General features: G+C 38.1%; 1 protein-coding gene across 3 annotated transcripts in view; it reads right to left on the bottom strand.

Annotated features, from left to right (window-relative positions):
* The window catches only part of ALDH1L2 (aldehyde dehydrogenase 1 family member L2), a 50162-nt gene that overhangs the window by 20891 nt on the left and 5018 nt on the right, over window positions 1-24253 (bottom strand). For 2 of the 3 annotated variants that reach the window (XR_012510691.1, XM_074375143.1), the window contains exons 2-13: window positions 23139-23283; window positions 19555-19789; window positions 17079-17244; window positions 15237-15338; window positions 14942-15031; window positions 13155-13289; window positions 11890-12015; window positions 11270-11361; window positions 9225-9372; window positions 4139-4258; window positions 3454-3581; window positions 1840-1990 (exon numbers count right to left, since the gene is read on the bottom strand). Coding sequence is in view for 2 of the 3 variants with exons in the window: in XM_074375143.1 (XP_074231244.1) it covers window positions 1840-1990; window positions 3454-3581; window positions 4139-4258; window positions 9225-9372; window positions 11270-11361; window positions 11890-12015; window positions 13155-13289; window positions 14942-15031; window positions 15237-15338; window positions 17079-17244; window positions 19555-19789; window positions 23139-23283 (1638 nt within the window). In the remaining variant the exon portion in view is untranslated. Of the gene's footprint in view, window positions 1-1839; window positions 1991-3453; window positions 3582-4138; window positions 4259-9224; window positions 9373-11269; window positions 11362-11889; window positions 12016-13154; window positions 13290-14941; window positions 15032-15236; window positions 15339-17078; window positions 17245-18991; window positions 19084-19554; window positions 19790-23138; window positions 23284-24253 lie in introns of those variants that run through there. The other variant, XM_074375144.1, reaches the window with a different exon arrangement.

Below are 24253 nucleotides of genomic sequence, written 5' to 3'. Positions count from 1 at the left end.
ACTGTGTTCCCCAGTTTCCATAGCAGATAAGGATGGTCAATGGAAGATAAAAGCACAAAGCACCGGGAGGGGAATGCCCTTTGAAGCAGGCTGACCCAGCTCACACAAGTGCTCTTTTTACCCTCCCTCCCACTCCTGCTTCTTCCTTCTTCCTGCTCAGAATGTTGCTAAAAAGGCTGGCACTGCAATGGTTATCATGAGACCATGAGAAATGGTACTAAGGATGGCCTGGCAGACAGAAAGAATGAATCTTCATATCCCATGCTAGACCTGATTGCCTTCCTTTGGACTCCTTGAAAGTGAAATTAAAACAAACTTCTAAGTTGGCTTTTCTATCATATGCAGCCAAACTTAATCTCAGCTGAGTCACGATAGTAGTCTTTAACTGAAGCTATACATTTGTTTTGCCACATAAAATATTACTGCTGTTACTAATACAAATAAGTGTACAGTCTCTTATTGGAAACTCTTGGGGTCAGGTGTGTTACAAGATTCAGAATTTTTTGACTTTAGAAACATAATATAATATATATACCTTTTATAATGTTATTGTCTATAAGGTCTGAGGCAGCCCCCCATAATCAAACACAGTAGTATTTTTTCAGTGAAATATATGCACATTCACTTTAAGTGATATAAATAAAGATAACAGATTCATGTTGGTTCAGGTCAGGTTTTGGCGTCAAATGAGTTTGAACCAATTAAATCAATTTTTAGATTTCAGAGCAATTTGGATTTCGTAATTGAGGATAAAGGATGGACTTGAATCACTATTACAAATACTTATCTACATATGACTTTGTGGCTGAACAATGATAAAAACTAAATTTATGTGCAAGACCTACTATGTTGCAGACTTTAATTCTGTACTATATAAACACTTGTTGTTAATCTTCATTATGTAATCTGCAAGGCATGCATGACTGTAGCCATTCTACAGAAGAGGAAAGGAAGGCTCAGAGAGGTAAATAACTTCAACAACAGCAGCTGGTAGGTGGCAAAGCTGAGACGGAACCAAGTCTCTCTGATTCTAACACTGAAAGTGGTGGCAGCAATGTGCCCAAATAAAATATTACGTTTCCCAGTCTCCTTAGCAGAAAGAGACAGCCAATGGGGAGACATGAGCACAAGGCACTGGGAGGGTGAGGATGGTTTTTGAAGTCCTTTTACCTTTCTCCCTCTTCCTCTTTGCTGCTGGAAATGTGGCTATGATGGCCGGTGCTGCAGTGGTTACCATGAGTCTATGAGTGGCATGCATTCTGCTGTTTGCTACAAGCCCTGTCTTGCCCTTCTGTATCCCAATACCAAAGCCAAGAGTAGTTGCCATTTATCAATCACACATGTGATATTTATTTTCTTATAGGCAAAAGAAAATGGGAATTTTTATTGTACTCATGTCTTTAAAAATATTTTCTTATAACCAGTCTGCTTAGCCCATCTATGTTAGTTCTCTGACTTCTGTAGGCATCTGAGTTTCAATTCCTCCTTGATACCAGGCTTCTCTCTATGTGCCCAGAAGACTAATAGGTGCTCTCAGGAGACATTATAGTAAAGTACAAAGGACATCATTAGATTCTAGGTCCAGAAAACCTTAAGTTCAAATCCTAACTCTGTGGTTTACTTACTATGTGACCATAGATAAGTTATTCATTGTCTTCAGACCTCAGTTTCCACACCTGTAATAAGGAATAATAGCTATCCTCCTACCTCAAATGATTGTTATAAGGATTAGATGAAAAAAACCTACATAAGAAGCAGTTTGACTTTACAAGCTAAGAAATATTTGCCCCTTTTCCTTTTGGAATGATCTATATGGAGACAAGCAACATTAACGCTTACCTGAATTTTGTCACACCACCCAGCAAAATATCTGAATGTCTGTACAGACATTCCAATGTGAGTCTTCAGAGCCAAGGTATAGACAGCTCCTGAATCGAGGGCTTCAATGGTTGCCAGCTCTTCTTGGTTCTCTTCCAACAGGTCTGCAAGTCTGTATGGTTAGTGAAAGAAATCTATTCAACAAATATTAATTGAGTCTCTATTAATGCACCATCCTAAGGGCCGAGATGGACTAGGTCTCTGTCCTCATGGAGAATATGGTGAGTAGGGAAAACAGACATTTAAAAAATACTTTCACTAATAATTTGTTTCAAGAGTTATAATGGAGAAGCAAAGGGTATTGGAAGTCAGTATAATTTGACTCATAAGTAAAACAGTGATTGAACAGTAATCCAAGGAGAGCAATGATAGAAAACAGTGAGAATGTGGACAGTTCATGAATATACAGGGAGATGTTAAAGGGCAACCCACACCTCTTGAGAACCTACAAACACTTGAGGATTTCTGGTTGGTACAGAAGTATTTCCAACATTAGCTGAAGAGGACAAGACAGAAATTCATGGAATGAATTACAAACACCACAACAGATTTCTGTTGGTGTATAGTTTCTATGGGAAGATAAGTACGGAACTGTTCAATAACTGCAAAACAGTCAAAACTCATCTTCTGTGGTTATCTCCTCCATTTGTTTTCCTTCCTTCCTTTAGTGGTTCTGAGCTGTGCCTTTTGGATCATTTCAAAGTCAGGCTTGAAATCCTCCTCCCCTAATGTTTCTTCCAGATCCTGCTCTAAGAGATCTTTAGACCAAGGTCAGCTAATGGCTTTCAGTAAGTAGAAAACTGAATTTATGTGGAATCTAATTATGTTTATCATACTCAGTTGCCAATTTACTTTCCAGGCCTTAGTGTTTTTCCTCCTTGCTCCTACTCCTTACACATCAAGTAGATTTAAAATCTGTCTTTGAAAACAACAGGGTGCTGGATGTTCTCAATGTGCTGCTTGTGATCCATTCTCCACCCTGCTCTGTGACCGGGAGGATGACCTTTAGAGACTACATCACTGGCTCCTGTGCTCTCTCACTGGGCTTGGTTAATGAGAGGCCAATGGGAGGCACCTCCAGGAAACTGACAAACTCGAGAAGAAAGTGGGCGAGGATTCTAATCTGGCTTCCTCACTGGTGGCTGTAGTTCAACAGCTGCTGTGTCCCTCCACCAAAATCACTGTAGTGTCTGCTCTTCTCCTACAGGTATAGATCTTGCCAGATTCTAGTAACAGCTTCTTCCTCTGTTCCGTCAGGCCTTGGAGTAGAAGCAGTTCCCCCCTCTTCTACCCAGCTTGTGCTTCACTATCCTTTATTGCATTTCCCTGTAAATATGAATCTTTGTAAATACAAAGTCCTTTATTAAACTTCTTCTCCTACAGGGACGACTGAAACTAGCAATAGTGCAAAATTTGGGAAATCATATATGTGGGATTTTATATGATGCAAGTAACAAAAGGCATGTTATGTAATAGGTGCATACTAGAATGGTTTGAAGAAATTTTTAAAATCTTGGCAATGGCAATAGTAGTCAATATTAAAAGGCCACAGATTTGTGTTCTTAAAAAACATACCTGTACATCAATCTTCCTCTTTCTCTTGCATTCATTCTTCCCCATTCACCATTTTCAAAAGCATCTTTTGCTGCTGCTACTGCTTTATCAACATCCACCAAAGAAGCATAGGATACTTTGCATATTGTCTATTTCAAGGTAAGAAAAATAGGTTTTTTAGATGGAGAGATAAAAATGTTTCTTGAATTAATATTGTATTATAAACTCCAAATAATTTTTGGTGGAAAATAAATACTTCCAGTAACATAGTCAAGAAAAAGAAACACTTTTAACTTGAAAGTTGTGAGCCTAAGATTTGGTACTTCTCTCGCTGCACTGCACTACAGGAAGAGACATTTAGGAAATTGTTAACTATTTCTTCTAGGGTCTTAGAGAAGTGGAATTTGTTGCCACGAGCTTGCAAAGTCTGAGATTTTTTACCCCTACGTATAGCTTTATGTGGAATTATGCATCTGATATGTATAGGTATAGCTGTCAGTCTAAATTCATCATCAATATTCACTCTATAAAGTTGGTTATGGAAACCAGTACCAGAATTGAATAGCTGAGAGAAATTCATGAAGCACATTTATATTAAGTGCTTGGAGGCAGAGTAATAAAGTAACTTCTTAAGACTGTCTGTTTTATAACTGTGTGTAAACAAAAAATCCATGATCAGTGATCACGTCACACACCAAGTACTCACAGATCCATCTGTTGGGTTGATAGTGTCGTAAGTCTTCCCATCATCAGCATCTGTGAACTGTCCATTTATGAAACACTGATATGGCATTTTTACTGTCATTTCATTTACCTCCTTTGAAATCTAAGAGAGAGAATTACAGTAATAGGTGCAATGAATTTCTGTGCTCATGCATTTGATACCAAATAGCAATAAACAAGCTTATACACCAGTGTAGAAAGAGAGGCTAAGCTGATGGGATTCCAGTCCTCACTGTCCAGAAGAGACAAGTGTATATAATACTTGGGCCTCATGATGCTCAGATTAGCCACTGAGGTAGGAGATTAGCATCTTCATGATCAAAGCGCTCTAGACTGGGCTTTATAAAGATCTGATTTTCTTCCTCACACAGATGAAAGACAACTCAGAAGACCTCCGGGTAATGGAAACACCACCATCTAGTGGTAACACCTATAGACTGCAGCCATTGCTTTCATTTAAAGCCTTAAAACTGCCTTTGTTGAAAGGTTTCCTTTTGCCTTTTAAGTGTTCTTTCCTGTGTCCTTCCCCATTTTCACTTTCTCTCTCTTATATATGTGTTGCTTAAACTGTGCTCGCTACTATCAGCTAGCAAGTGAATTTAGGTTAGTCCATTCACCTCTATAAACCTCAGTTTTTTCAACAATAAACTTTCATACAGTTATTGTGAGAAGTAACTAAAATGACATACGTGAAAGAGCATTATTGGCATAAAATTCCATATCAATGAAAGATAATCTAAAAGGGAAATTTAATGAATTAAGAAATTATTCTATATAGAGAAGTCAATAATGTTTAGAAAAGAAAAAAGCAGCAAGAGGGTATCTCGCCTTAACCCATACCAACTACTCATGTCCCATGATATATTTCTATTTGTTTACATATGATATAATGAAGGAAACGATCTGAATTGATGTGTTCAGTCCCTGCGTATAGTCCAGTTTTCCAAATTCATCATTCTGGAAATATGCTAAATGTCTTACATATATTATCTAATTTGATTCTCTCAGCAATCCTATGAGTTGGATGTTATTATTGTTCCATTTAACATATGAGGAAACTGAGGCTTAGAGAAATTAAGTAAATTGGCAAAGGTCACATGGCTAACAAGCAATGAATGTTACATGGATTCAAATTTAGGATGGTCTTACTCCAAAATTTATATTCTTAACCAGAGGATGCTAAACGGTTTTCCAAACTCACCTAACTCAAAAAGAAAAAAATGGATAAGAAGCACTTCTGGAATAGTATATTAAGGACCTCTGAAAATCTGATCCTTCATAAAAGAAATAAGAACACTAGAAAATATTGTCAAAATCATTTTTTCAGTATTCTGGAAATTAATCAAAGGCTTGCAAGAATCCATTTATTCAAGTAAGAACAGTGAGCTTTGTGGCATGTTAATTTATCCTATTCCCATCTCTCTTGACAGCTCTGCAGTAACTTGAAAAGCAACATCCTTGCAACGATGGTAGCTGTGAAAACCTGCAGCCTATTAGCCACTGGAGGGGGAGATGGGTCTGAAACTCTCCAAAAGCCTTATCCCCAGAAAGTTATTACTATTTGACCTGGTAGCTCCCTGAAAAGCTCCATTTTGGGGGCTTGTCTTAATTTGAGCTGAGTCAGAGCTAGCTATATACAAACAGCTCTATCTCTAGAGCGTTTGTCCAAAAGAGTCAGTGGCAATTGTATAACACTGCAACTGCCCGAGGCAGTAATGCCAACTGGGGCTAACAAATAGATGGCTAAAGACCTCAGAAGGAAAAATGGGCATGAGACATCCATAGGAAGCTTTAGGAAGATCTGACATATTCCTGGGAATCTAGAAGGCCAATCTGGTGCAAGACTTGTGCATGTGCCCAGGAAAGATCTTGGAAAGCCCTAATCTCTTACTTCTGGCTGACCTGAGATTCTGTGCAAGCAGGAAGAAGGTGAAGACTAAGACAGTGTTGTAAGCTGCCTGCTGGAGGTTTAAAGGTATACCTGAACATTCAGAGTCCTTCACTAAAAGCTGGGAGACTTTCTCGTTCAAGGAATTTGAAGAAATCTATGTCTAATCATTAGCTGACCACTAAGTGAACCAAGCAGAGACTTAGGTAGTGGAAAACAACAAAGAACACAGGCTTTGCAGAATTAGTTCAGGAAAGTCACTAAACAAACAAAAAGCAACAACAACAACCAGCAATGACAATCCGTGAGGACGTAGCTGGGGTCTGATTTCCAGAGTTACCACATTCTATTATTTAAAATAGCTCACAGTGGGAAAAAAAGTGACAATGAATATATGTATGTTCATGCATAACTGAAAAATTGGGCTCTACACTGGAATTTGAACAACATTGTAAAATGACTATAACTCAATTAAAAAATGTTAAAATAAAATAAAATGTCCAGTTTTCAACAAAAGATTGTAAGATATGTAAAGAAAAGGGAAAGAATGCTATATACACAGCAGAGGGAAGAGCAGTCAATAGAAATCATCCATGAAGAAGTCTAGACGTTGACTTTATTAGACAAAAGTTTTTATAAGTAGATGCAAAGAACTAAAGGAAACTATGTCTAAAGAATTAAAGGAAAGTAAGAGAACAATGTCTCACCAAATAGAGAATATCAATAAAGAGATAAGAATTATAAAAAAAAGAACTAAATAGAAATTCTGAAGTTGAAAAGTACAATAAGTGAAATTTTAAAAGTCACTAGAGGGGCTCAACAGTAGGTTCAAGCAGGCAGAAGAAAGAATAGGAAGGAAAGGAATTTTAAAAATGAATAGAGCCTCAGAAGTCTGTAGGACACCATCAATGTACCAATACATGCACAATGAGAGGATGGGTGAAAAGGGCAGAAAGAATATTTGAAGAAATAATGGCTGAAATGTCCCAAATTTGATGAAAAACATTAATCTTCACATCCAAGAAGCTCAATAAACTCCAAGTAGAAAAATCTCAAAGAGATCCATTCTAGACACATCGTAATAAAATAGTCAAAAGACAAAGACAAAGAGGGAATCTTGAAAGCAGCAAGGGAGAAGCAACTCATCACATAAAAGGGAGCCTCAATAAAAAATTAACAGAGGACTCATCCTCAGAAACCATGGAGGCCAGAAAGTAATAGGATGACATATCCAAACGTGCTGCAAGAAAAAGACTGACAACCCAAAATTCCATATACAGCAAAAATATCTTTCAAGAACAAAAAATAAATTGTCATTCCCAAATGAACAAAAACTGAGATAACTCACTGCTAGCACATTGCCCTTCAGAAGGACTAAGTGGTGTCCTTCAGGAAGAAATGAAAGGACACTAAACATAACTTGAATCTGCATGAAGAAATAAAGAACACTACAAAGGTAAATACAAAAGTCAGGATAAATGTACTTTTATTTTTAAACCCTTTTCTTATCTGATTAAAAAGACAACTGCATAAAGCAATAATTATAAAACTGTTTTGATGGGTTTATAATGTATAAAGGTGTATTTATATGACAATAATTGCACAAATAAGGGGGTAGGGAGCAGAGCTATACTGTAGCAAAGTTTTTCTACACTATTGTTATTAATTTGGTATTAATCTGAGCTAGAATGTTTTAAGAAAAATGTCTATTGCAATCCTCAAGGCAACTACTAAGAAAATAACTAAAAATATATAGCAAAACAAAGAAAAGCTTAAGCTACTAGCATACTAGCCAATATCCATTTAACAAAAAAGAAAACAGTAAAGGAGTAACAGAAGAGCAAAAAAGGCATAAAACAAGCATATAGAGCCATAAACGGCAAAAGGACAAATAGATAAGTTAGACAATCAAATTTTTAAACTTTTGTATGTTAAAGTACACTATCAAAACAGTGAAAAGAAAACTCACAGAATGGGGAAAATATCTACAAATAATATATCTGGCTAGCGTCTAGTATCCAAAATATAAAAAGGCCTCAAACAACTCAAAAATTAAAAACACAAATATCCCAACTAAACAAAAGGCAAAGAAGATATGCAAATGGCCAATAAGCACATAAAAAGATGTTCATCATTAGTCATTAGGGAAATGTAAATCAAAACCACAATGAGATACCACTTCACACCCACTAGGACAGCTGAAATAGAAAAGACAGATAATAGCACATGTTGGTGATGACATGGAGTAATTAGAAGCTTCTTACATTGCTAGTGGCATTGCAAAATGGTGTAGTCACTTTGGAAAACAGTTTGGTAATTCCTCAACAAGTTAAACATAGAGTTACCTTATGACTCATCAATTTCACTTCTAGATATTTACCCAAGAGCACTGAGACCATGTGTTCACACAAAAACTTACACGTGGATTTTCAAAGGAGCATTATTTATAATAGCCAAAAAGTGGAAACAACCCAAGTGTACATCAACTGAGGAATGGATAAACAAAATGTGGTTTATCCACACAATGGAATATTATTTGGCTGGAAAAATGAATGAAGTGACAATATTCAATACAACATGGATGAACTTTGAACACATTATATTAAGTGAAAGAAATCAGACACAAAAGTCCACTTATTGTATAATTTCATCTATACAATGCATAAATTCACTCTAGAATAGGCAAATCCATACAAACAGAAAGAAAATTACCAGTTTCCAGGGGCCAGGGCCCAGGAGAGGAGAGCAGAGAATGACTGCCAATGGATACAGGGTCTCTTTTCGGGTGATGATAGAACTGTTCTATAATCAGACAGTGGTGATGGTTGCACAACTCGGTGAACATACTAAAAACCACTGAATTGTGCTTTTCAAAAAGGTAAAATGTATGATATCTGAATTATAATCTCAATTAAACTGTCATTTTATTTTATTTATTTTAATTTGGGGGGGGCGGTAATTAGGTTTATCTATTTATTTATTACTTTTGGTGGAGTTATTGGGGATTGAACCCAGGACCTCGTGCATGCTAGGCATGCTCTACCACTGAGCTATACCCTCTGCGTAAACTGTCATTTTAAAAAAGCTATACATGTGAAAATAAACGGATGAAAGCCACAGCATTCTTTTAGAGCTTGTGGGTCTTAATAGTTTAGATTCTCAATGACGTGGACAGGCTTACATAATCCACTACTAGCTCCGCTTCTTGATCTTCTCCTCTCAGTTTCCTCACGACTTTTTGGATGAAGTCTTCAAACTTGGTGGCCATATAAACATCTTCATTCTGTAACTGAAGCCCTCCACATTTCTGCCTGATCTCTTCAACTAGCCTGAAAGGAAGAACCAGCTCATGTAACTTACATTTTTTAAAGAGTTTAGGGGGACTGTAGTATAACATTTAAGTTGCTTTGAAGTAAGACATATGTCCCATGCATATTTATGTCCTATGAGCTCTTCTACGATAATAATCAGAGAAATTGATAAGATTGGGAGAAAAAAATTTTATAAGCTGTCTTGCAGGACAGTGGCAATCTCTTTAAAACTTTATACATGACTAGAAATACAAGAAATCAAGGCAAAGGTATTTTAATTACTTGCAAGCAAGATGATAAAGGGCACATAAAATTAGTTTCTTTCCTTTCAAATGTACTCAAGGAATAAGATATAAAGGAAATTTCTGAACTGTGAAGATTATGAGAAACAAAAGTTATATTGTAGAATATCTCCTCTAGATCTCGTGTAAGAATAAAACTAACATTTGTTTGTACTACATGGCTAAGATAGGTATTAACTAGAACCATGGAGTAGGTTAATATAATTTGTAAAGTCCTTTCCAAGCCTTTGATTTTTCACTGTTAATTTTTCAATTTACAGCTGTAACCTGACATTTCTTGAATAGCAGTGGTGTATTAGACACAGTGTTGAAAGCCTGCTACAGTCATTTATCCTCTAAAAGAGATGAGGTGCCTTGGTAGTTCAAGATAATAGTATCAGATGATTTTGGTAAATCAGACACTCAAACAGGATATGGGTAATTCCTACAGAAGCATTTTGCTAAGTGAAAAAAAAAAAGTACTAAAAGTCCAATGCTAAAATCTTTAGTTGGGCAAATTAGAAGTTTCTAGGAACTCATAAATCATAACAGAAATCTGTAACTTGAGGAACCAAAACTCTTAACTTCTGATAATGATATTTGCTCTTGAGAGGATTATTTTTGATCACTGGAATAAAAAGGATCCATGAATGAAGGGATTTTTTCTTGTTCATGACAGTATCCCCAGTGCAAAAAACTGTTCCTGATACGTCATAAATGTTCAATAAATTTTGTTTAAAAACAAAGTGAATAAATGAATAAACACAGTATTCATCAAGAACACTCACTGTCAGCATGAAGGACTGTCAAGAGGAGTTTACCTTGTTAAATTAGTGACTGGCCATTGTGTGGCCCTCAAAGAAAAAGCACCTGTGCAAGACCCCCCACTTTTAGGTCCTGGTCCACTCAGTATAGAGGGGGGCTTTCCAGTGCTCCAGACCTTCCATCTTGTTGTAAACCTCTGGAGAGAAATTCTGACTCTAGGGTGATTGTTCTTAATCTTGCAAGTAGCCTGACAGTCCTCATTCTAGGCATATCACACTGGGTCACTTGGGGAGATACGAAAACAAGATTTAGGGTAAATAATCAATGACAGGTATCCTTTTGGATGAAACTATATAGGAAAATCTCTACTGACATTCTCACCCAGAACTTCTCAATTCCAATGTCATACTGGAGGAAAATCAGCTAAGAAATATGAAGATAGATGTTTAAAAGAAACAATTAGAAGTGTTTTTCTAAGTATATTGGAAATATAAAAACAACACTTGGTTAGCAACAAAGAGAAGGGAACAGATACATGTATTTTAACCATGGAAACAAACAAACCAAAAAAGATGAAGAAATGAGAAATATCGTAGATGGGTAGGATAGAGTGATTACATCCAGTACAAAGGATATGAGTTTGATTTTCAAAGTTGAAGTCAAAAATCCCTGGTGGAGGGGTGTAAATCACTAAGGTGGTGATTCAGAAATCGATGTGTTGTAATTTCACACAACACTGTAAAATGACTATAACTCAATTAAAAAATGTTAAAAAAAAGAAAGAAATTGACACATTGTAAATTGACTATAAATACATACATTCATACATGCATACATACGTACATACATACATAAGATGGTGATTTTACCTGACAACATCCATTGAGCGTGCTCCAGATTTAAAGAAGTCTGTTGAGTCTTCAATAACAGGAACATTGCTTAAAATTCCAGCCCAGATGACCTACACAAGGGAAATTTTATGGGGGAAGTGCCATGTAGAACACTGTGGCAGAGACTCGCTAGCTTCTTACCAAACCCACTTTTTTACGTGGCTTGACTACATTTCTCAGGATCTCTTGAAGTTAGGTGCAGCCGTGTGACTGACTTCTACCCAGTGAATACGACTATAAGTAATCTGTCCTCCCAATCTTGGCCCATGAAAAAGCTCCCTCACACAATTCTCTGTGTTCTTGTGCCTTTCTTGGCTGTTGGAATGAAGATGAACCCCAGGGTGACCCTGAAGATAGTAGAGCCTGGGTCCCTGTGTGACTCCACCTCTAATCCTCCTGTTCCAGTTTCACCCCTAACTCCCATGCCAACCTAGAACCACCTTGGATTATTTATGCAAGTGAAAAATAAATTTGTGTATAAATTTAGGCATTGACTTATTTTTGCAGCTAATACAAAGAAAAAGGATTAATGGTACCAGTTACAAAAATGGTTATGTTTTCCATGGTAAAAAGTACTATTAAGAACTTCACGTATTTACCTTGATGATCTCCGCCACCTTCACCTCTTCAGCTGTTAGTTCTACCACTGATGTCTCACCCGCTGAAAAGTACTGAGATGCAGGAATCATTTTTCCATCTTCAAACTGCAGATTTCTCACTATCAGCTATAAGATAACAAAACAAGCAGAAGAAATGAGTATTAGGACAGTTCAAAAGTGAGGTTGGTGAGAGAAGGAGTGCCATACAGGTATGAGGACCAGCTTATTCAGCAAATACAAGAATATGAATTAAAAGCACTCACCATTATGTGTAAAAGGACTGAGATGGTATTTCAACAGTGGCAGCAGAAAGGAGAAGGTTAAGTCTAGGAGCAGATACATCTCAAAATGGATGATAAGTCCCTCCCAAAACTGACATTCAGATGTAGGTACTGGATCTAAAGCCTACTATAACTACCACCACCACCACCAGTGCTACCATAGTACTGCCGTCATCTGAACACTTAATATGTCACTTGCATGGTGCTCAGTATGTATGTGCTGCAGTATCATATTCACACTCTTAAGTCCTGATGGAGGCAGATGCCATTATTACCCCCATCTTACTGATGAGGAAATGGAGGCTCAATGAGGTTAACTAATTTGCCCACATGGCTAATAAATAAGTAACAGAGCTGGGGTTACAACCCAGAACCAGCTGGACTCTGAAGCCTACAATCTTAATAAATGATCTGTCCTATAAGCCACCAGAAAGTATCTGTGAGTTGCAAATTCCCTTTTGCTTTCTTCACTGGGCATCTACCCAAGAGCCTACTGAGGTCCAGAGTCCACACTCCCAAGCACAGGCGGTGTGGGTGGGCATCTGTCTGGTGAGGCGAAGGGAGGAGCATCTGAAGAGGGTAACATCATTTGATCCTCCCAGACTAACAGTGGGAAGGCAGCCAGATGAGATTACTCTCTCTGTTTTACAGAAAACTGAACTCAGAGGGGAAAAGCATCCTGCCAAAGACCTGTAAGTGGCAGAGCAGAGATGCACATCCTGTTTCCTGACTAAACTCCAAGCTCTTCCTACCATATCACAAAGCAAACTGTGCAGGTCTGTGGGGCCCACCCTGAGAAGTCTTGTTCTCATCAAGGAACACAGAGCCAGTTCATCTCCAGGGAGAAATGGGGCAAAGACATCTTGAGCCTCCCATGTCCCACTGCAAAGCCAGATTACCCTGTGACAACTAGTCCCTCAATAGCTTGGGTTATCGAAGGAAACCAAAAAAGTTACTTTATAGGTAATCATATTGAACACTCACTGCTTTTCCATCGTTACCAAAAAGAACAAGTCCTTTTTTGGTAACAAGACCAGGCTTCTTGGCACCTTTAATTTCCAGTGGTTCTCCAGGGGGCACGGAGCTATTCAGTAGTGATGAGCCATAGAAAGTTACCATCTAATAAAGAGATCAAACCCAGATTGTGAAATGAGGAAGTGAAAGCTGTTTATAAGGGTGTGTGCAAGTAGCACACTCTGCAAAAAAGCTGAAGTTGGAATTTCCATTTATGATAAAATTTGGACCCCTCATGTAAGAGACTATACCCCATATCTATAGAGACAACATAAAGCAAGAGAGAGTTTGGGAATGTGTGACTGAGGAGTTTAAGAAATGCCCCACATCCAGGCGACATAAGGGTACATTTATTGCTTATTCACATTGACACAAAGGTTAATGAGATAAAAGCTCTCTCAGAGTTGGCAGCCTGAAGGTAGGGTTTATGGGGGAGTAAAGGTGTCGGTGGGGGGTCAGAGAGGGCAGATACAGAGTAGTAAATAGACTATTACAATGCAGTGGGGTGCGTGATAGGAAGTCCAGGGTGCTCTGTGGATCAGTTCATGGACACAGAACTGGATCCAGACTATAACCAAGAGAACTTGACACTAACTGATTTCTTATTATAGTTATTATTATAATTCCATGGCCATTAGCTATCATTTATTGAGCACTATAACAGTTAATATCATTGAATATATATTCTATGCCAAGGGCTAAGTAGTAAAATGAATGAACATATATTAACTCATTTCATCTTCACAACAATCCACAACTTATAACAGAGGCACTGTTAGTTTCATTCTACAATAAGGCAATCAAGGCACCCAATGGTGTAACCTGCCCAAGGTTACAAGCAGAGAGTGGCAGAGCCAGAATTTTAATGAAAACATTCTAGTTTCAGATCCCACACTCTTAACCACCACACTTAACTTGCTCCCTTGGTCCTTCATTGATCCCACATATTTTTATTGACACCTAATATGCATGAAGCACTCTGCTTAAGTGCTGAGCTAATCAAGACAATAATATGATGCCCTTGCCCCTAAGGGATTCATAGTCTACTGGGGGAAGCAGACGTAAGTGATGATCACAATATATACTATGCTGTGTCAGAGGTAGGCAGGGCGTTGTTGGAACAGATGGGAGTGATGCCCAGGCTGAGAGTGGGAGGTCAGGAGACTTCATAGCAGAGGTGAAAGCTAGAACCTGAGTTGAGTGGAGACTCCCCAGGGATTAGAAGGCTTTGCCTGCCCCTGCCCACCGCCCCTGCCTCACCTCTCCCCACGCCTCTCACACCTGCTCCTCACACCTGAGGCTCCAGCTTCACTGAACTCTACTTCAAGTCCCTGTCTGGGTAACACACCCTCCTACCTCTGGGTCTTTAACTCTTCATCTCATTCTCTACCTGTTGACCTCTTCTTAAAGTATGAGCAAAATAGTCAGCTTTTCTAGGAAGCCTTTCCTAAGACACCTGAGTCTGGACCTCAGTTACAGTATCTGTCTTACTGCATTGTATTTACTCACTTCTCTGCTTTCTCCATAAAACTGCAGTCCCCCTGAGGGCAGAGGCTGTGCCAAGCACCTGCTTCACACCAAATGCTCATTATGTGCTGAGTAAAGACGGGGGTGTTTTCTTTTAGCTGGTCACATACCTAGAACACAGACCCTCCTCACAGCCAAGGGAGGAACTAGAGTAAGTCCAGCCTTATATACCCTCTTACAAAGGTCATATGCAAAAAAAAAAAAAAAAAAAATTGGTCCCTGGAACTTACCTGTCCATTGATCTCCGTCCAAGCTCCAGGGACTTTATCATGACCTCGAATCCAGTTATGCAAAACTTCAGCAGGCTGATCCCAAGAAATCTAGGAATGCACAAAGCACAGGTTGAATTTCCCAATGCTGCAAGTGTCAAAGGCAACAGAAACATCTCTCTTCATCAGTGGCAGAGGTAGGAATGGGGCATTCTGGCTTGGAGCTCTACCTTTTGGTGAGGAAATGTACACTGGGAACTGCTTAAAGGTAGAAGAAAATGAACTTTGAATTGTGTTATTGAGTTGCTGTAAATACCTCAGCATCTTCCTTTCTCCGGATACCTTCATACGTTGCCCCTTCTTCTGGCTGGGGAATACGAGGAGCTTTTCCATCGGCTATGAGTTGTACAGCTTCTACCTAAAGCCCAAAATATTACCTGCATTAAAGCCCAGTGGTCATCAATTGCATGGACTGTTTCACTGAAGTTTCTGTTTAACAGAATTACTACATATAAATCTGTCCAGAGTCAGACTTTGGTAATAACTACCATTTTTTTTGATCCATAATTGCGCCAGGTAGTGTGGTTAGCTACTTTATGTAAAATATCCTTTGCAACATCACACCAGTCCTACAAGGTGGATATTATTAGTGCTGATTTCCAGATGAGGAAACTGAGACTTGGAAAAAAGCCTCAAGCAACTGGTTTGAAAAAAAGGCAACTCACTCCAGATCACAGTGTTAGCTTGTAGGAGTCAGAAGCAGGATATGCATCCAGGTCTATCTACTGCCAATACCCAGCCTGTACTTTTGAAGATGACTCCCTTATTTAAACAAATTTCAATCCCCCCTTTCAAATTTCAATGGGTATTTCAGGAATATAATTGTAAAATAAGTCATTGTGGGTTATTTCCACTCATTATGATGATTCTAGAAAGTGATACATTGTTATATTTAAGGAATTCAACTGGTTTTCCAGCTTAGGACACCAGGAATTAAAACAAAAGTTAAAATCTGTCCATGAGTTTGATTGCCTTTGGGATAGATGTGTCCTATATCCCCTTCCGTGCCATATTTATGTTTACCTTAAGTTGAGAGACTCTCTCCTTCACTGGAAGACCTATGTGAGCTCAAGTTCTCAGATTTCTAAGTACTCACAGCTGCTGACCAACCTGCCTGAGAGCTCATGGAGGGAGCCACCTGGGAACAGGTCCAGGGTTACAGCTCATTCATTCCACCCACTTTGGGTATAACAGCACCAGATACAAGCTCCAGGATTGAGCTAATGCTACCAAACACACCAAGTACTATTTTGATTATAATTATCATTTTGAGTACCTGTGTGCTAGATGCTTTACACAAATGTCATTTGATTTTCACAACCACCCTCTAAGTCAGACAGTATTATCCACATTTTATAGATGAGGAAACCAAGGCTAAAGAAGCTAAGTAACTTGACTATTATCACACAACAAGTAAGTGGTAGAGTGAGAAATCTGGTGCCTTTCTGACCAAAACCCTTTCTCTTAATCATTAAATGATACAAGCAAAGCACTGTTCTCCTTTCCTAAATCAATGGCTGCTGCTTTATGCCATCTTCTTGTCCATCTCTGTGTTGAACCTCTACCATATCAAACTCTGAAAGACATTAAATAACACTGAAATTGCCTTTCAATGTTTTACAATCTATTTTTACTTCATAGTATACATGCTTTGAGCTTTTTATCCAGAGCATATCTGAATAAATAAAGCAATGCCAAATTTCACCCTGTCCAATAGACTGATTTCAAATACTTCTGAAGGAAGTCCAAATTATATACCAACATTTCTTAAGATTCTGTACACTTCTTTACAATGAGTCATTATAAACAAAGTTGGAGATTCAAATATTTGGTAAAATAAATGAAGAAGTTTGATTGCTACTTTTTGTATCTAATCACTGCTCTCAGAAGATCAAGGCAGCTTCATAGACTAAGAAATTCTAAAGGTCAGATTTCTACCCTAAATATACCATCCTACTGGAAAATGTAAAATCTAATTTTGTTTTTCAGTTTTATATTTTTAATAAAAACTCATATAAGCAAATTCTCAATACATGAAAAATATTGCCAAAACTTCAAAGGTTTACTAAATTCTTTTTGATGGCATAAATATACTGACCATGGCCTTGATTCCTTCAGGAAAAAGAAATCGGTTATAAAGTGCATCCACTGTATCATTGGGTTCAACATCACATGACTTCTGAAGAAGAATAGGTCCTGTGTCTAAACCATCATCAGCCCAGAAAACAGAAAACCCAGCTTTCTTATCTCCCATGATTAGGGTCCTGTGAAAAGAAGAGTTTCAACTTAAAGCACTGGTTAACTGTATTGTAAGATGATGAATTAGTGACATTAAAGTATGAAGTAGTTACAATGGGAAGTAGAACGTCAATGAAGCTACCATGAGGAACTGCAGTAGAGCTGGAAGGCGACAGCAGTCATGAGAAGCAGAACTTAATGGTACTGCAGTTTTATACACCCTCATGTCTATAGTCTTGTTAACACATACTAATGACTCGTAGTCTACTCAAAAAGGCATTAGAGTCCACCATTGCTACCACTCACTGACTCCCAGGTGTCAGCTTTCTATGGCAGCATCAAGTAATTTTGCCCACCAGGGTCCAATTCCTATATCATACCTGACCCTCTATTAGGCAGAATAAGATAATGAAAGATAAAACAGAGGATGATCAGTGCAATGTGAAGAGGAGAACTGATTATTAATTTAGGTTGTGTAATTCAGGTATAAGCATCACTTAGAGCCAGAATTAATTCTAGATTGTCTATAAATTGTAGTAAAAGATGGCTGATCAATTCAACTATTTGTATTATGTGTTCTAAAAAATTTAGCCTAAGAGGAAATGCTGGCCCCACAAACCTTATGATACAACAAACCAGATATGTGGAAATACATACACACATACACACACACACACACACACACACACACACACACACACATAAAAGCATATCACAGCACTATTTACAACAGCCAAGACATGGAAGCAACCTAAATGTCCATGAACCCATGAACAGATGACTGGATAAGGAAGCTGTGGTACAAACATACAATGGAATACTACTTGGCTATAAAAAAGGATGAAATAATGCCATTTTTAGCAAAATGGATGGACCTGGAGATTATCATACTAAGCAAAGTTAAGCCAGAAAGAGAAAGAAAAGTACCATATGATATTACTTGTAAGTGGAATCTATAAAGAAGACACAGATGAACTTATTTACAAAACAGAAACAGACTCACAGACACAGAAAGCAAATTTACGGTTACCAGGAGGGACAGGGGGAGATGGAAGGATAAATTGGGAGTTCAGGATTTGCAGATACTAACTACTATATCTGATTAAACAGCAAGGCCTACTGTATAGCACAGGGAACTCCATTCAATACCTCGTAATAACATATAACGAAAAAGAACATGAAAAGGAATATATATGTGTGTGTAACTGAATCATTATGCTATACACCATAAATTAACACAACATTGTAAACCAACTATACTTCAATAAAAAAAGAATATAAATTAATTAATACCAAAGGGGGGCATATCAGAGAGCAGGCTAATATAGACAGAGTATAATCTAGTATGTCAGTCATGCTCTCAGTCTAAGTCATTTTTACCTTTCTGAGCTAATCAAGCAAGACCTAAATCAATCAATCTACCACTCTTCAGAAATATTGAGGAATTAATTGGCACTGTGTTAACAAGAGCTTTGACAATATTCATATACTTTGACTCAATGACTCTGCATGTGGAAGCAATACAAAACAAGAAAAAAATACATGTTTCAGTACAAAGATATTCATTACAGCACCATTCACAAGAACAAAAAAGAAATCAATTCATGTAATCAATCTTTAAGTACAATGAAATGTTTTTCACCACATTTAAACTAAGCGTAGATTTTCTGCTATCTGATAACTTGAAACCAAGAGATATCAGGGCGATGTTAGGTAGAGGAGAGAAGACAGACAAAGTGGGAAAGGCCCACCTTGACCCACAGCATAGTGTACCTTTGGTACTGGGCTCCTACAGTGTACCAGGCATTGTTCTTGATATTGGGACATAGAGCAGTAAAAATGTTAGACCATAGTCCTTTCTTCCCTTAAGAAGTTTAACACTGAATGGGGGAAGACAGACAGAGAGAAAGATAATTTCAGATAATTCAGCATTTCCTGAAATGTACTTGAGTTCCATAGCCAAATAAGTTTGGGAATACTTTGTACTCAGATTCCCTCTTGGAGATTATGATGCTCACATTAAAGCATATGTTAAAATTTCAAGAAGTTCCGGGATAAAGAAATCCAGCGTTAACCTAACTTCTGACCACAGGATCTTTGCTTGCTCAATACCTAGTTATATCCAGTGGAGCCAATACTCCATAGACTATTCTTGGGAAATGCTGTTCTGGCTTATACAGTACCTCTAGATCACAGGGGAGTTCCTGCAATAGTAGCAATCAATCAGGACTTCACAATTATTCAAGTATACCCAGCTCCTTGATCACCTAGGTAAGAAACAGAACGATTACAGGCAATAGAAATAGGCCCGTCTTGGTTATTAAAAAAAATCTTACCAGTTGATAGCAGAGGCTCCTCTGTGCCTCGGAAGGATAGACGGGTGATAAATGATGGAACCATGCTTTGGGCTGTCAATTACATCCATGGGGATGAACTGTGTGCAGAAGGGAAGCACGTTTAGCTCTGCACCCACAGATCTGTAGGCCTCTGCCACCTCCTTTATGGTCTTGCCCTTGACTCTCCATCTTGGGAACTTGAACACAGGGGTCCCATTTTTCTCTGCAGCCAAAGCTGAGCATGAAAGAGAAGATTATTTTCATCAAAAAAGTTTTAGCTATAATTTATATTACTATGAATTCACATACCGTAATTTCATGAAACATTTACAAATAAAACATGATGAAGAACAATTTAGATTCTGATCAGGATTTGACCTGTTACAATGTTATCCAGATCCATCCACTCTTACAATGTGATTTTTTAACCTAAATATTTAAGGCATAATATGTTTGAACTTCAAAGTTTGTGGCTAGACAACATTTTGAGATTTTAACTGAAGCCACTTCTCTTATAGATCAAAAATTGTACATTTACTACTGATACAGCCATTTAGAAAACTTAGAAAACATTTTAAGATTTGAAATCAAGTGCCAAAACATCACCACCCAGATCAGACACAGGATGGAAAACCCTGAGTCCCTTCCAAAGCCCATTTCCTGGAAGACCTTTTATCACAGGGTAGATTGTCAACTGGAACAGTTCTCCCTGCCAAACAGGCAGATCCAAAAAGATAAATGGAGAAAGTCATTGACCTGAGCTTGAGCCTGTCTAGTTCCCTCTCCTAGACTTGCCAATCAGATAAGTCAGTGGAGGAGAGAGGCCAAGAATGGAGAATACATGCTCCCACAAGGGTTTTGCCATACTGAAGCCAATACAAAGCTCTTTGCTCAGGAAAATGTTGTCCCTTCTGAAAAGAATGACCCCATTCTACCTCTGTGTGAAATGTAATGGCCCTCCAAAGCACAGACAGCACAAGCTCATTTTTTTTCCATAATAAAGTATCATCTTTACTAACTACATCCCTTACATGTATTGTGCATACATATATTTATTGTCTATCAGTAACACAAAGAAACAAAGGCAATATCCAGAAGCCTTACCTAAGGCTTTTTACCTGCATGTTTTGGTAACATTCACTGACACAACATTCAGGAGGGCATGATGCCTCCACCACAAAGCCTAAATTCCAAAGCCTAATAAGTCCCAAAAGGACTCTGGCATTCAAGGTAATGCCTTGGTCGATGCATTTGTAAGAATTTGAGAGACCAGTATAATAATGTCCACAAAATGTAAATGTTCCTAAAATGTTGAACAAACTGTGAACAACTCAAATGACAGATGATAGGAAAATGGGTAAATGATGATTTTTAAAAATGTGGTGAAACTGAGTGAAACTTGTGAAAGATTAGACTGGGACAGAAAAATCGGGTGGAAGAGACTTATAAGTCTTCTTTTAAGAAATCTGCTCCACTGAGAAAGGCCTGACGCATCCAGGTGTTGTCCTCCCACACTGATCTTTGACTGCCCCAGGACTATTTTTGGCTGCTCTATTTGACCATTCTGACAACAAAAATAGTTAGCCACTGTCACTACTGATTCTTTTTATGAATCAGGTGCAGTGCTGAGCACTTTACATACATTATCTCATTTGATCCATGTGAGATGGGTACCACTGAACTAAGCTCAATGAGTTTAAGTAACTTGCCCAAGATCTCACAGCTATTAAGTGGCAGAGTTGGAATTAGTTTCATGATTCTAAAACATACACTGTTAACCAAATGCCTGGGACCAGGCACTAGGGAAAAGTTCATTTCCTAGGACATACTCTGAAAGGAGGTTTAAGAGTCACATGTTTGCAATTCTTCTGAAGGTCATGTATATGGTAGAGAATGCTACTTGTCCCCTTTCATCCTTTAGAAGGGATTTCTCTACTTCAGCTGAACACATGGCCACCCCAAATAAAATCTGTATTTCTTAGCTTGTTTTGCAAAGATTTGGCCAATGTCTAAGTTCTAGCCAACAAGATACAAGTGGGAGTAATATGTGCAACTTCTGGATTATGCCCTTAATTGAAGGCTTGCCCTCTGCTTCCCATCTTGCCCTTTCTGCTTGTTGGAATGCAGAGTTGATAGCTGGGGCTGCAGCAGTCACCTTGGACCAGGAGATGGAAGTCCAGTGTTCATAATGGCAAAACAACAAACAGAAGGAGCCTGCATTGTGATAACTATATGCTGCTACAATAGCTGGGATGGCCAACTCAGACTTGAGAAATGGATTTTTATCCTATTTAAGCTAATATTATTTGAAGTTCCCCTGATTCAATAGCCAATCTGATATCTCAAATGTAAGTCCTCCCAAACATCCCACACACAAAGTTGGTGGAAATAGATAATGATGAGACAGGTAATCCCAGCAACGGGAATCTGTCCTCTTCAGCCTTTGGAGCCAGGCATGAATTTATGAGGCAGCTTCCCTCAGAATTCCCCCGTTGAGATAACCTTTTTCTGAAACAAGGATAATTTCTAAATCAAGTGATTAAATTCATGTGCATATGTGCTCTTGGCCCAACTTTTTTTTAGCTTGACTCTTTTTTTTCTTCCAGTTTTACTAAGATATAATCAACATATAGCACTATGTAAGTTTAAGGTGTACAGTATAATGATTTGACCTACATACATCGTGAAATGATTATTACAATATGTTTAGTAAACATGTATCATCTCATATAGATACAAAACAAAAGAAAGAGAAAACAATTTTCTTCTTTGTGATGATAACTCAGGATTTACTCTCTTAACAATTTTTATAATATAACATATGGCTGCATTAATTATATTTATAATGTTGTACAGTACATCCCTAGTACTTACTTATCTTGTAACTGGAAGTTTGTACCTTCTGACAGCCTTCATCCAATTTCCCCAGTAACAAGAACTAGGATAAACCCCAGAGCTGCTTCCTCCAAGAAACAAAATGTAAACTTTTAGAGTTATCACAGATACTGTTTTCCAACCAATGTATTGCATCACACCAGTGATTTATAAAGACTCAAGTCGTAAGCCAAGATTTTTAGATGCTAGCTCTTATTCCTTACCTGCAGGCTGTTTCTGTCTCTGCTTTTTGCACTCTTTCTCAGCATAACAATAGTGGGCAAATCAGAACCACAGAGTGGGTTTGCTCTGAGGATGGCTATTGTCATTACCTACCTTAATAGCCACGCAGCCATGGCTATAATTGTCCTGAGATAAATGCGTTGTTTATTGACCCCATGTCAATTGCTATTATTGGGTGTGGACTCCCCTTAATTCCTATCAGCATCTCTGCATCAGACATTATTCTAGATGTCCCAAAGCACCTTTGAGCTATTTCACAAGAGTAATTCAGAAAAAACATATGCTTGGAAATTCCTTTGACGGACCTGGTGACTACAGTGAAAGTAAGTACAATAGAAGCCTGAAAATCTTTGTCTTCACAGAGAAGAGAGAATTCTTGAGTCTGTACCTACTATACAAATAGACTTGGCCTGAAAAGGCTTCCAGTAGGCAGAGTTCCTGATCCAACTGTTCCAAGATACACTCACCCAGTGGGTCAGCTTTTCCATCCTTATCTGGAACTGTGAATACTCCCACGACTCGGTGGCCCTCTTTGCAGAGCTGGCTGTAGACCTCCTGTCCAAACAGACTCTGACCAATAAGTGCCAACTTCAGCTTGTTTTTGAAATATACCTGGGAAACAATTCAATAGTGACAGGTGTTAGTGTGTAATGTACTATGTACCATGTTAACTTTCTCCAATGTGAATAATTCTGAACCTCAAAATGCATTTGGCTCTACATGTTTCAGATAAGGAACTGAGGCCTTCACATTTCAGGTAATTTAATCCTCACAATTATCCTGTTTTATTATCCCCCATTTTGTACCATTTTATGAATGAAGAAATATTTTGGAAATGTCAAGTATATCTCCAAGGTCATACTGTCAAAATAAGCAAGAGGTGGGATTTGAATCCGGGTCTGTCTGACTCCAAAGCCCACATATATACTTAAAAATAAAATGGGCCACCACCACTCAGCTCTTCCATGTCCTTTTCAGAACATTAACACTGATGCACAAAAACACAGTGGTTGTCAATAAATATAAATATCAAATAGATAAGAGTGGCACTGAAGGGGTTAAAAGTTTTTAAGGCCTGTCTTTAAGCAATTATGTCTTCTGTAAATTCTCCCAAGATGAAGCCTTTTCACAAAGCTTAAGGTAACATGTGGATGTGATGACTGTGAAGATGGTGATGAAGAGCCATCAGGTGAGGCAGGCTAGATGCAGGATCCTGGGTGTAGAGATGGTAATCAGAGGGTCATGACTGCCCATGTGCTTCCCGTTTTGGCAAAGGACCAACCCCAGCTCCCCAGAACTCTTTCCACCTTCTATTCCTCCATGTTAGAGTATGGCTTCACAGGATTTGGATTTAGAATATTTTTCCTTCAATCTAAATGGGATTAATTAATGTTCTAGAAAGTCATTCTAAAGTAGTAAAGCCTCACTGTTAAAATTTTACTCTAAGGAAACTTAATTTTCTCTTATTTCCCACACTATTAATGACATAGATAGCATCCCTTTTTAGGCATGAACTTAAAAGCATATGGGTTCACATCTTCCTTATAAGTGAGTTGATAATTAAGCAATTAAGGTTTTAGTT

Source organism: Camelus bactrianus, chromosome 12 (genome assembly GCF_048773025.1).
Source record: "Camelus bactrianus isolate YW-2024 breed Bactrian camel chromosome 12, ASM4877302v1, whole genome shotgun sequence".
Lineage (NCBI taxonomy): Eukaryota > Metazoa > Chordata > Mammalia > Artiodactyla > Camelidae > Camelus > Camelus bactrianus.
Note: the sequence above shows the minus strand (reverse complement) of the source record. Positions and strands in the feature narration are given on the sequence as shown.